Source organism: Ostrea edulis, chromosome 9 (genome assembly GCF_947568905.1).
Source record: "Ostrea edulis chromosome 9, xbOstEdul1.1, whole genome shotgun sequence".
NCBI lineage: Eukaryota > Metazoa > Mollusca > Bivalvia > Ostreida > Ostreidae > Ostrea > Ostrea edulis.
Window position 1 is genome coordinate 42,299,866 of NC_079172.1, and position 13,803 is coordinate 42,313,668.

General features: G+C 36.9%; 1 protein-coding gene across 5 annotated transcripts in view; it reads right to left on the reverse strand.

The window, feature by feature from the left end:
• Positions 1–747: 747 nt before the first annotated feature.
• Positions 748–13,803, reverse strand: part of LOC125657890 (uncharacterized) — a 28,965-nt gene continuing 15,909 nt past the window's right edge. For 3 of the 5 annotated variants that reach the window (XM_048888780.2, XM_056149280.1, XM_056149279.1), the window contains exons 4-11: positions 13,262–13,402; positions 12,514–12,706; positions 9,250–10,197; positions 7,156–7,428; positions 5,859–6,047; positions 5,571–5,659; positions 5,062–5,202; positions 748–4,218 (exon numbers count right to left, since the gene is read on the reverse strand). In XM_048888780.2, the coding sequence (XP_048744737.1) occupies positions 2,505–4,218; positions 5,062–5,202; positions 5,571–5,659; positions 5,859–6,047; positions 7,156–7,428; positions 9,250–10,197; positions 12,514–12,706; positions 13,262–13,402 (3,688 nt within the window). In that variant the 3' untranslated portion in view covers positions 748–2,504. Of the gene's footprint in view, positions 4,219–5,061; positions 5,203–5,570; positions 5,660–5,858; positions 6,048–7,155; positions 7,429–9,249; positions 10,198–11,535; positions 11,557–12,513; positions 12,707–13,261; positions 13,403–13,803 lie in introns of all 5 variants that reach the window. The other 2 variants (XM_048888778.2, XM_048888779.2) reach the window with 1 other exon arrangement.

Here is a 13,803-nt window from a genome sequence, read left to right on the forward strand (position 1 = left end):
TATTGGCTACATTGTATATCCTTAATAGTCATATCTTTGTCACAAAGTCCCAACCAATAAACAGCTTCATACATGGATTCAGTGATCAAATTTAGTCAATTCAATATTTTTAAAGGAATTTTAGCAAAACTAACCAAAAAAAAAAAAAAAAAAAAGAAAGAAGGATTTTAAAAGGAAGTTTAGGGCCGCTGGACAGCCTGCACTTTGAGATTGAGCACACGAGATCTGAAAAGGAATCATCAAAAATATCTCCTCATGGAACATGACAATCTTTAATTTTGGTATACAAGTTTCCACATCTTTAATTTGGGTATACAAATTTCCACATCTCTACCAAAGCTGGCTATTTGATGACTACATATGATTAATGTTTGATATCTCGAAGGATAATCCGAGGGACTCCAATCATTCTGTTGTCTAGAGCCTGTGCCCTTATAGTCTCTAAAAATATTTACGGACAAAATAAGATCAGAAAAACTCACTTCAGCCATCAGAAGAGATGAGCTAAAAATCATTACTACATTCAACTTAAATTTCTCTTTCTTTTCTGGCGGAGGTCATACTTGGCTTTGTTTAGTACCAAATAACAAGTTTTCTCTCAATAGAGTTCGTTTTGCAGGTGGTATTGTGTTGCTTTTGGTTTCATTGTTACAGCATTTTTTGCAGAACATAATAGTTCTCAAATAAATTGCCTTATTTGAAATAAATACATGATTTCTTCAGCCTGTCAATAAAGGACACAAACCATGTTGATAAGCTTGGCTTTATTGCGCCTAAATTCATAACTATAATATAAAGCTTTATAAAATAAGACAGATTTTTCAAAGATTTAACATTCCTAGCGCACTACTACAAACAGCTTACAACAGATTGTATAACAGTAATACAAAAAAACAAAAACGAAAAGGCTATTTATACTGTTTTGTAGTAAGTAAATGATGGGGGGATGTCATAATGAGATACCACTTTATGTTTAAACCAATGACAGTTGGCTGGGAAGGTAATAGTTAGATATTAAACTTTACAATGCCATGAACAATATCATTTAATATTCACTGTCCTCTCTAACATTTGAACACATCTTGGCCCCAGCATCAGTACATCTATAAAAATCTCCCAATGATTTTACTGGCAAGGCTTTATCTCTGTAACAGTACAGTGTTATACTGCTAAATATTTCAAAATGTACTGTAGATTCCTAAATATACACGAGGAATTTATCACATAATTTCGAGAAATGAAATAACTCGCTATTAATTTTCTGTTGCTAATACATGCAAGAAGTCTTTGGTTAACAGACGACATTCACATGATTTGATGTATAAGAGTCATTTCACCATATTAAGTACTTGGGTAAATTAAGGAACCCACACTACTATAAAGTATGCATATAAAACTTAAACTGGTTTCTTTCCAATCAAACACAAAACATGTCTGAATTTTAAACTTTTGAAATACAAGTTGGTCCATGCCAGAATCAGAAAGACAGAATCAATTACTTGACTAGGGCAAAAAATTACATCACTATTAGAGTCTGTCATCTTATGATCTTTTGACAAAAAATACGAAACTGTTAAATAGTGACTACTCGCAAAAAACAAAACCCAGATTGCACTTATTTCATAAATGTGAAAGGCCTTATTATTCAATAGATGTGAAAGGCCTCATTATTCAATAGATGTGAAATGCCTTATTTCATAAATGTGAAACACCTATGTGTTCTATCTGACTCTGAAACAACAGGTAAATTGTCTTCAACAGGTGAAAATGATGTCAAAAAATCAATACACACCTGTATATTATTTTTAAAAATCACATATTCAATCCATCTCATTAACATGTGAAATTAGAAAGTCAATGTGTCAATTTGAAGGGGAAAAAATTAATCGCAGAGAAGTTTAATTAACCTGACACAGAGTATTTGTCTACTCGAGTCAAAATTTTATCCTGTACAATATGTATTTTGTTTTCACCACTGCCCAAATATAGGTCTTTAAAGCATTAGAATAATGACAATGAACTACAGTAACGAATATCACACTACAGGTATAACTAAAGCACTTGTTTAACAAGCGATAAAAGTCATTCTCAAAACATATGTCAGAAAAACATGCGACTTTAACATCTACAACAAGTCGTGACAAAAACAAAAATTGATCCCCCAAAATAAAATGATACACAAATCTAATAAATAAATGCATAAAATCATAGCTGACAGATACGATAATTTATCAATACAATTGACAAATCTATTTCCTATGGTTCAACCTTCATTAATTGTTCATATTTTAAAAGGAAAATGGAATCAAAACAGCTCCCCATACAGACACAAACATAAATGCAAATACAATTTCAAAAGCTTTCTAAAAACTGAGAAGAATTATACAGAATATTTTGCTAAGCAGTTGTAACACTATAATCAATTATGCTTGCTAAGAAAAATTGAGTAACATACATTCAAAAAATGACTATTGATCAGTGAATTACAGCACATGTATATCAGTCTATATTGTGTATTCCAGCAGAGTTGCATAACTTGTTTTATCTCCTCCAAAGTTGGCATTCACCGTGAACTTGATTCCTCTGCCGTAATAAGGTGCAAGATTTACCTCCCCTTGCCAAATGTTTGGCTGCGAGGATTGAAGGTGGGTCCACTCCTGATCCGTCACCACCGCAACAGCCTCAGCCCGAGGAATCTGAACGTGGAAATTGACAACTGGCTTTCCAATTTCCTTATGGACAACAAGAGGCTCCCACATATAGCAGCCTTCTTTCCACTGCGCGTACTGCTTGGGGAACGGATATATCTCCTTGGTCTTCCTCTGGCAGTTGATCAGATAGTTGTAGACTCCCGGTAACTGCTGACTGGTGTCGTGGATTGGAATAGCGTACAGCTGCAGCTTGTAGAAGCCGATTTTCTGGATGTTTACGATGAAACTGACCACTGAGCCCTTTGTTTGGGTAAAAACAAAATCTGGCATCTCTTGGTCTGATTCCACCTCGATCAGATTGGCTGTAACCCTCATTTCTTGGGCAGTGGAGAACTGAATTTCTACTGTGTTTGTTTCCAGGTGAATGACAGGAATATGGTGGCTTAAAGTGTTCAGACCAAAGTCATTGAATTTGGGTTGAGCTCCGAGGTAGCCAGCAGGTAACTTCGGCAGTGGTACGGTTTTCACGTCTTCGTTACACTCCACCAGATATTGTGCCACGTGGTACAACGTTGAGCCTTCAGTTGATGGGTCATTGGCATAAATTTCTAGTCCGAATTCACCGCGACTTGGAGCAGTGATGTTAAAATAAACAGTGTTTCCTACAATCCTGTGAATCACATAGCCTTCCAGGTCGGCGTCATTTCGGTCATTCTGTTTCAGTTTAGCCATGAACTGCATCTGCTTGGGAATTCTGATTTGTAACTCCGCCTTTCCGTCCCTTGTAAGGATCTGAGCCGTTTGCTGGTAAGTGGCAAGACCATATCTGTAGAAAGACGTGCCAGGACCCCAGTTAAGGTAGGCACATGGCGGGAAGGGAGTTGACTCAGGAACGGACACTTCCTCTTGGACAATCTTGTACTCACAGACTTGAGCATACACATTGTCCTTGTTTTCCGGCGTATCTTCTTTCGCGTAGATGTACAGAATGTAGGATCCTTTTACAGGGAGCCTTAGGCGGAAGGAAGCGATGCCTCCAACACTTTCCTGCATGCCATACCGATTTAGCTTCACACTTTTGTACTCTTCATCACCATTCTCAAATTGCACAGTGAAGTTAAATGCCACAGCCAGCTTGTGAGCAGGATATCTCAATCGAACATTCATTTCACCACGTCCATAAATCACTGCGGTACGATGACTCACAAACTCTAGTCCATACTTGAAAAATTGAGGTTTCATGTGAGGCATGTTCTCGAATTCCTCCAGTGTAATGGGCCTCTCCAGCAGCTGCCATTGCTGGTCGTCAGGGAAGTGGGTGTAGATCAGTTGGTGAGGATCGGGGAGGAAGAAGTACTCATCCAACTGGTAATGGAATTCCTCCTGTGAAGTGGGCTTCCCGATGATCCTCCTGGCGGCCCAGTGAGCATCGACCAGGCACCAAGTTCCATAGATGTACACCGCGTTCCAGGAATGCTGGTTTGTTCCCGGGGTGAAGGTCATGCCTGGTTTATAGTCAGCACCTTTAGCGTAGCCACTGATGATTCTTGAGTGTAATCCAGCAAAACTGAAATCAAAATTCCTCTTATGAAAACATAATTGATGAAAATGTTTCTTTTGTTCAAGCTCAAGGTTTAACAAACTTCTTATCATCAGTGACCTAAGTGTGACCAAGGTGCAAGTTTCTATAACCCTATTTCCATATATCATAAAATCATATGTTTCTTATTCCTAACATTCTTGTAAATTGGCTGAGATAATATGGTCAAAGTTAAGTGAAAGATACATTCATTCACCAAAGAAGTAGGTCACTTTATGCATGTATCCATGGCATGTGGTTCTCTTAATTTTCAGTTCAAACACTTCCCAGCTTGTGCCCAATTTCAAGCATAAATATACAGTGGAGGCTTCCTGCTTTTAAATGATATAAAGTTTCTCTTCAAGGAAGTTTATTTAAGGAAGAATAGGTCATAATACCTATGGGAAGATAGGTAAGTAAAATGCAATATTTTGACATATATTAAAAAGAATTTGAATATTAGCATAGGCCCTCAGTCCAAAACAAGTTGTGCACCAAGTATCAACAAAACTTATATCACAGATTGAGCTCTATAAAATGTTTGGAAAATGTACACTTTGGTATAATCTGAAATGAAAATTTTATAAAAACTGGCAATGATGAACTTTGTGACATTAGAATGCACACACTAGATTACAAATAATTACAACATAGTTAAAATCATTCTAATTCAAAGAAAATGGAAAACATTTGATATGTACCAGTTTCAAATTTCTATTGACCTGTGTATTATTTGTGGAAATATATGAAAGGAAACACATGTACAAAATGTAATATGTCTGCTTAGTTTCATGTACTGGGAGTGTAAAAATCAACAATAGTTGTACATACTTGCACATAGTGTCAAACACCATTGCGTATGTGGTTTTCCCCTCCTTGAGTCCCAATAGCACCTCCTCCGGACTTCCTTTCTCCACGTGGTCAAAGTTGATTTCCTTCAAATTCTTGGTGGCTAACCATCGGAAAATGACTCTGAAATATCAAACACATTGACAGATACTGCCAGGTCTACAAAAGTAAAATTCAACAACTGGTGAAGTTCATCAATTTTTTTGAAACAGTTTGATATATCAATGTGACATTCAGACATGGTAAAATATGCATGGAAATCGAGATGGCCATCACAACCATTTTGGAACCATATCAAATAGCAGCTGCTGAAAGTTCCCAATTTTCTTTCCAAAACATGAAATCGATGAATATATCAGAAAACAGATAAAGAAAATGGAAAATGACTCATACTCTAAATAGAAACAATTGATATAAAGTTTGAACAGTGTTTTATAATAAAGACAAAATGGAAGCTCTGTGTTTTACAGTTTGGGGGAGTTCACACTTACCTCACTTTTTCTATTTCATTTGTGATGTCTTTGGAGAAAATCAAATCCCAAACCAATTCCCTGAAGCTGGGATGTTCACTTTTAGATACCTAGGATATCAAAATATATCACTGAATTTTAACATACCAGCTTTAAGTCTAATAACAAGGGTTCATTTCTCACAAAATTGATAGACTTTTTTCTATTTTTAGAAATGATGACTACTTCCTCTAACCACTGTTGTATATTGGTAACGAGCTTCACACGGAGATAAATGAGTGCCTCCATTGGTCCAATAGGACCACATACCTGTATAGCATGATCATCCACAGTGTGGAGAACCTGGCGATCGATCTGATCCAGACTAGGCTTTTGACTGGTGGCCGCTGTGGATGGGGCTATTGGGGGTGGAGCCATTTCTTGCTCTGTTCTGACAGGAACCAGTTTAAAAGTTGCTGGTGCAGTTGGAGGCTGCTGTCCTACGGAACGCTTTTCAACCTGTACAAAAGGGAGACAACTGTAAATATATTTACTGATTTGCATGAGTAAGGGACATCTAACAGAAGATCAAAGCCAGATAAAAAGTACAGTCAAACCTTGTTATCTCGAACTCAATATATATATATATACACAGTCAAACTTTGTTATTTCAAACTCAATAGGACTGACAAAAAACTTGGAGATATCTAAAGATTCGAGATATTGAGGGTAAAATACTTAAAGAAAATAAGTGGTTGGAGCTACCGAGTCACTTCGACATATCCTTGATATTCGAGATATTGGTGTTCGAGATACCAAAGTCCAACTGCAGTCTGAGGTACGAGAGTCATGTTGCATATTCTGGCCGATATTCTCAGATCATGTTCATTCTATTTCTACCATACATGCAGAAGCATTGATACACTCAATATCTAAATATAAAAACTATATGAAGTAGATCTCTCCTAACTGGATCAATATTACCCACAAGGCTCATCCAATATATATTTTATGTATATTCAAAATACGGCACACCTGAATATCATGATACAAAATCATATGAAATTGTATTACATAATCACAAACCAGACTTTTAAAATAGTTTTTTATTCCTGTGACCTTGACCAGTAGTATATGATCTTGATGGAGGGTCAACAAAATATGACCTTAAGATACCTAGTATGAACTTCTTCATGAAGATTTCATCACAAAGTTATGGCCTGGACAAAGATATCAAAACTTCACCTTGGCCAGATGCCCTTGGTTCAGGTCCAGTGAACCTAACCTTAGCCAGAAGTCCTTGGTTCAGGTCCAGTGAACCTAACCTTAGATAGATACCCTTGGTTCAGGTCATGATATGTCATCTGGCCATATAAACAAAACATAAGTTACGGCCCATGCAAATAGTGTGACAGATGGACACAGACGAATGAAAAGACAGGATATGGTGTTCTGAGGTATTCCCAAAATTTTGCTTGGGGGGAGGAGGGTTACAACTTATAAGCAAGTTTTCTTTTTTCCGACATTGAACTTTTGATGTCTCTTCATAACACCATCCAAGTTTTATATCACATATCTGAACCGAGTAATTTCCTTATAACCTTACATTTTAAAACACAATATATACCTGTATAGGTTTGCTGGGTGGAATATTGCTAATTCCTGCCTTCTGGGGTGGAGGCATAGGCACATTCCCTGTCCCTGGGGTGAAGCCGTGGGAAGCCTGACCATGGGAGTGTGGAAACTGGTTGTATACGCCCTGCTGTCGGCTGTCAGGGACTGTACCATACAGGTACTGCTGCTGGAGAAGCTCGGGGGGTGGGGGAGGAAGGCTGTCCAGGTCAATCTCTCCTCCATACCCCGGCCCCCCTACATTCATGTTCGCCATGTTCTGGGTCAGCTGAAATATCACAAGAAAATGTCAGGAAATTAATAAATCATTCACAATCATGAAAATCTCCAAACTTACTAGCAAATCTCTGACTTGACAAACAATTGCACTTATGATAAACAAGGAAACAGCAGGGGAATCTGATCAGGCATTTGTTATACATAAACTTCAATATCCTCCTGCAGGTCAAATACAGTTTGTACACACTATTACTGTAATGTCATGACAAAAGTTGTATCCTTTTAAGCCTTTATCTAAATGAAAACTTGTACAAAGAAAATGGAAGACCGTAATTCCACAATCATTAGGGGGTGATGTCTCTGATAAAACTAATGTTACAAATTCTCCAGCCATTTCACATTAATTGTTTAATCTTCAAAGCATTTGTTACGCTGGATGGGTCAATTATTTTGCTATTAAAAGGAAACCTGCATTTCGAATCTAGCATGAAAAAAAATCTACTATTACAACTTTGTTAGTTTACAAGTAATTTAATATTCTTGTTCTACACCTGCCTTAAATAAATTAATGCTTACTTAACTTTTTGGGTCATCATCAGTATGCATAGTGTGACCTAAATGTCACACATGGAATTTAACATAAACGTTCGGTACCTTTACATTCCTCGAGTAATTACAGATACATCTAAAAGAATTATAGGATGTATATAAGATATACAAATCTGTAGAGAGAGAGAGAGAGAGAGAGAGAGAGAGAGAGAGAGAGAGAGAGACAGACAAAGAAGAGAGAGAGATGAGAGAGAAAGTTTTAATATACCTTTCCATAAAAACAGTTTATTGTATAATCATGAATCCAAGACTTTGTTATAAAATGTGAAAGACAAATCTGACACACAAGGACATTTTTTTTTTACAACTTGGCTTTTGTATTGCAGGTCTATCAAACAATTATTTTGTTTACTTTCCTGTGTGAAGCGTGAGGGGACTTCCTGGCCACTTAATACTTAAAACTTTAACTTTCTCAGTATAAGTACCATGATTGCTTATTAGACGTTATACACTCGACTTCCAAATGACCTTTGAACTCTATGGAGAATCTTGACAGAATGAATTACAAAACACTTACACATGTGATAGGATGGACACCATATTTTTACATCATACAGTGCTCCCTCGATATATTGCCAGCTTTTCTTCAAGACTAATTTGAGCAAAAGCAGGGTGGCAATATAACAAATTCATCATTACAGACAGTTCACTGAGCAGTCAAAAGAAATGCAACTCTGTACATTTATTTAGGCTCCATCCTGTATAAACATTCAGATAATGTCGAGTTCAATTCAGCAATGACTTGTAATTAACCTGAGCACCTGAATGCCTTGTCCAGACTTTGTGGGGTTGGCATTATAACAGGGGTGTTAATATCGAGGGAGCACTGTACTAGATATACAATGTATATAAATTTTCAACTTAGCCTATATTTATGACAGAGTTGACATCCATATGTTCCTGTATGTCTGCTGTTCATTGAATTGTCAATACCTGGACAGTGGTTGTGCACATCACCTCATTAGAGGCTGTGTTTAGGAAATGTAACAGCATGGGGTTTAATAAATGTACACGCGAGAGTCTCATTAGTATAGTTATATGCATTGTGATTTTGAAAACCAATGCAACTAAAACATAAATTGTTATTCCTTCATTATCTTCATAATTAAAGTCAATAATTGTTATTTCTTCATTATCTTCATAATGAAAGCAAATTGTTACTTCGTTATCTTCATAATTAAAGTCATTTGTAATTAATTCATTATCTTCATAATCAAAGTACTAAATAAAAAAAAAAGTACTAAGTAAATCTGACTCTTACCCCGGCGTTATCTGGAGAGTAGCCATTGGTGATGTAGGCTTGTTGTGCCGGCGGTACCTGGCACCGCTTGGGGGCCTCCTGGTAGAAAGCCTTGGCTTGGTCCTGCGGTGGGGCATAGTGGACGAAGTATTGGCAGATGTGTGTGTAGGTATCCCCGTCTTTAGCTGGGTCATTGCCGTAAATTTCAAGACCATATTCCCCTGCCACAGGGAGATTCGCAGTAACCACGATATTTTCTCCCTGTTCCCGATCAGACACACATCTCTCAAGGTCCTCGTCTCTCATTCCAGCCTTTCTGAGTTTACACAGAATGTAGACAGGTCGATTTTTCTTGAACTCCATCTGGACTTTGCCGTCTGCTGTGGTAATGATGGCGTCTTTTTCTGATGGTTCAAGGCCGAGCTGGTCCACTGGGATTCCCGGACCCCAGTTGCTGTCGGAGCAGTTGGGAAGAGGTACAGCATCGGATGCAGTGGTGTCTGCGATGATTTTATACTCAGCAGAGGCAGTGAAGACATTCTTCACCCCAATGTCCCCCGTCAGCAGCTGGGCAAAAATCGTGAAGTAGTATGGACCAGATTTAGGAGCTCGGAGGATAAAAGTGACCTCATTGTAAGACGTCTCCTGCAAGGCATAACTTTTCAGCTTCTGTCCTTTATAAGTTTCATCTCCATTTTCCGCAAATACGATCTTATAGGTGAAGTTAGTGGGTTTTACAAAACCAACAGTGATGGCAATTTTCCCTTTCTGGGTGGGGACCACTCCTTTCTGATGGGACATGAAGTACATTCCACATTTAAAAAAGTAGGACTTGACAAGGGGAAGATCCTCGAACTCGGCCAGACTTAGGGGCCGTGACAGAAGCTGCCATTTCTCTCGCTGTGACCAGTGACTGTAAATCAGTTGCTCGGGGTCAGTCATGAAGTAGAAGTCATCGTATTCATACACCTACAATAATACAAATATTTTATGAATTTATAAATGAAAAAACCATGCTTAACAGTCCACAGCCACTACTTGGTAATATAAATGTGCAAGCTTCTTTATTCACTTTATGCAGCAAGAGTGATGAATTTCAGCAACTTAAAACCTTTGAAAGCATAAAAAGCTTATTTAAAATCATTTCAACATCAACAGAATTATAAGCCTTCTTTACTTTCATATAAAGCATAAAGAGCAATACCAGTGATTTTTCTGATCGAGCTACATCACAGTGCACTGTCACTATCTCAATGCTAAGCTATTAAATTATCCTAATAGAAGAGTTAGCTCCCTTGAAGACAGGGCGTGTTTACCTCTATATGTATTGTCTTTAGTAGAACTAGATATACTGCAATTCATAATGTTAAAAGTTCACAGAAATGGAATATTCAGTGAGACAGACTGATGCAAACATTCTATACTATTCTGTATCTCTGTCAACATGAATCACCCGCCAACATTCCTCAGTCAATGTTCCTTCAGATGTCATGCATTTTATTTATTATTCCATTACTCAGAGTCATTCCTAAAGCAAAACGATCATGTTCTAAAACAATCTGTACATAATTCTTTTTTCTCTAAATATACTGTAGATTCCTTATTACACAAGAGTATAACTACATGCAATATCCGCTCCTATTGTGAGAAAACCTTTCTCAAGAAATCAAAGTCTTGCTATTATTTATTTAATATTATTTCACACAGTAAAACACCCTTATAACGAATTCACACTTATAACGAATTCACACTTATAACGAATTCACCCTTATAATGAATTCACACTTATAATGAATTCACCCTTATAACGAATTCACACTTATTGCAAAGTGATATTTATTACCCTATCGTAGGAAAATGACGAAAATTTCATTGGATATAACCATGTTTGGATATAACGAAATCTCTTTTGCAGGTCCTGTAGTTTTAGTTTTGCTATAACCGTGGTTCACTGTATTTTGAAATTTGGTTATATCGAAATGTTTTTCTCTGGCCCTGTAGTTTTGCTATAGCTATGTAATAACGGGGTTCCACTGTATCTATGTTTTACATTTAAGTTCTTAAAAGTATTACTCTCGCGATTGTACATTCTCACGGACTGATGTAGAACAGCTATTCCGTCTGATTACATACTCAGGTTGTATAAGGAATCTAAAACTGGTCATGCAGAACATAAATACAGTTAGCATAAACAACATGCATTTAGATTTTGTTTTATGTTAGTTGGAACTAAGCCATGTACCAATGCTGCCGAACATTTGTAGAAGAGATTTGAACAGGGAATCTTTCCCCAGACAAGAAACTTACCGCTACTGTGCGATGAGACGCCTAAAATATCAATCTGGGCGCTCTCATCACGTGAACTTTGATACAGTGTTTTATAATCTTGTATACAGTAATTCCGATTCTATATAGATTAATTCTTTGGCATTCCATTCTATATTTTTTCTAATAAATAATATATTAATATATAATTCTTAAAATTTTTACATTGCTTACCTAAATATCTCCACAAATTTCTATATTTTAATCAAAACTTCAATATGTTTCTCTTATTCCAAACAATCCCAGATAGTTGGTTCTTTAGAAACTTGCTTATCAATAAATGTAGCATTACTAAATAATTAAAGTGCTTCAAAACTAGAAACGAATCATTTTCTTTATCATACTGACATACATTTTCAAAAAATTTGCATTGCAGTTTATACACTGTACAAATATTATTAGCAGAATAACACATTATTTATCATATATAGTGCTTTCTCAATATATTGCCCCCCCCCCCCCCCCCCCCCCTGAAAATCCTAAAAAACATATTTCTCCCCAGGTTAACACCCCCATTATACCAACCCTGCATAATGCCATTGATTTTCACAAACAAATATGGTCAAATTTTAGCACTGTAATAATGCCAATTTTCTAGTACCCATTAAAAATTCACGAGGGTTGTAGTGAAATGTGACAGGCTGGACAAGATATTCAGGTGGTCAGGTTAATTACAAATAATTGCTGAATTAAACTCAAAATTATCTAAATGTTAATACAAAATGGAGCCTAAATAAATTAATGGAACTGAATTTCTTTTGACTGCTCAGTGAATTGTTGTCAGTAATGGTGAATTTCTTATATTGCCACTTGAACAAAAGTTGGTAATATATCGAGGGAGCACTGTACATATAATTTATATAAATATCCCTCCACATCCTTTATTAAATGGAAATTAATATTATCAAGGCAGATTACTCTTAAAACACAAATAACGGAGACAAAAGCGGCTTCACGTACCAGGTTTTCCGGCATGTTCTTCTCGGAGATGAGGTATCTCGTGGCCCAGTGAGAGTCCACTAGATACCAGTTGTTATCTATGTACACCGCGTTCCAGCTGTGGTTGTATTCCGTCCCTTTAAACTTGTCGCCTGGTCGGTAGTCCAAACCTTTCGCGAAGCCCGTCAGCACAGTACAGAACAAACCAGCATACCTATAAAAAGATCAGCAAGTTAGTCACACGGCGCACGACAACAGACAGAGACCAATGCCAATAAGTCACATAAGTGACTCAGGTGACATAAAACTCAACAAGAGTTGTCCTTCCTTCTAATAATTAATTAGTCTATAGAGAATTTTTCTTTCACCTTTATTCAACATCTGGCTGTTGAGTCACTGCAAGTGTTTAAAAAAACAAACAAACATCACATTGGACATTTGGTGTGTCCACTTTAACACGGAGCTCTAAGACATGTACATTGAACTTCAGACCCTGAATGTATTCTCTTTTAAACTATGGGGGTCATTAAAAAAATACGTAGAAAATGTCTCTCCTATATATATATTTTTTTGAAAAATAAAATTCAACACATTATGGAATTTGAAATCACTTATTTTATCGACCTGGGATGCTTCATTCTATTTGATCAAATAGTATCTGTGATAAATAATTTTAAAAACAGTATGCTCTTTAGTCACGTAACAATGCTCTGTGACTGAAAGTCCTACAATCAAACAGATGATGACACATTACAGATATTTTACATACCCACAAAGTGTTTCATAAATTCTGGCGTACGTCCCTTTCTTATTTTTGAAGGACTCCAGGACTTCTTCTGGAGATCCCTTGGGCGCATTGGCAAAACTAATTGTGTACATGTTCTTGCAAGTCATCCATCTGAAAATTGCCCTGCAAGAGAAAATACAAATAGTCATATACCTAATTAGATCTATCAACTCTCGGTGTCTTCACAGAGATCAGACAGCACTATACAGGTAAGGCAACAAAGGCCATACCGTGTGTCCATGCAAACTTAAGGTGAAACGTCATCTCCTGAGAATTCTCCGACAAATACAGAAAATCCCTATCTAATAACACACATATTTTTAATATTGAAACTAGACGTGTTGCAGTGATGAGATTGCCCTGTCCCAAGGGCCATAACTCTGCCATAAGTTATCCAACTGGACCTAAATCAGTATTTGACTTGCACATTCTCATGATATTATCCATATGGCAAATTTCAAATCAAAATGGCCATGCCTGACTGCAGTAACATACTTAATATCTAAGATCTTTGTAACTAAGAT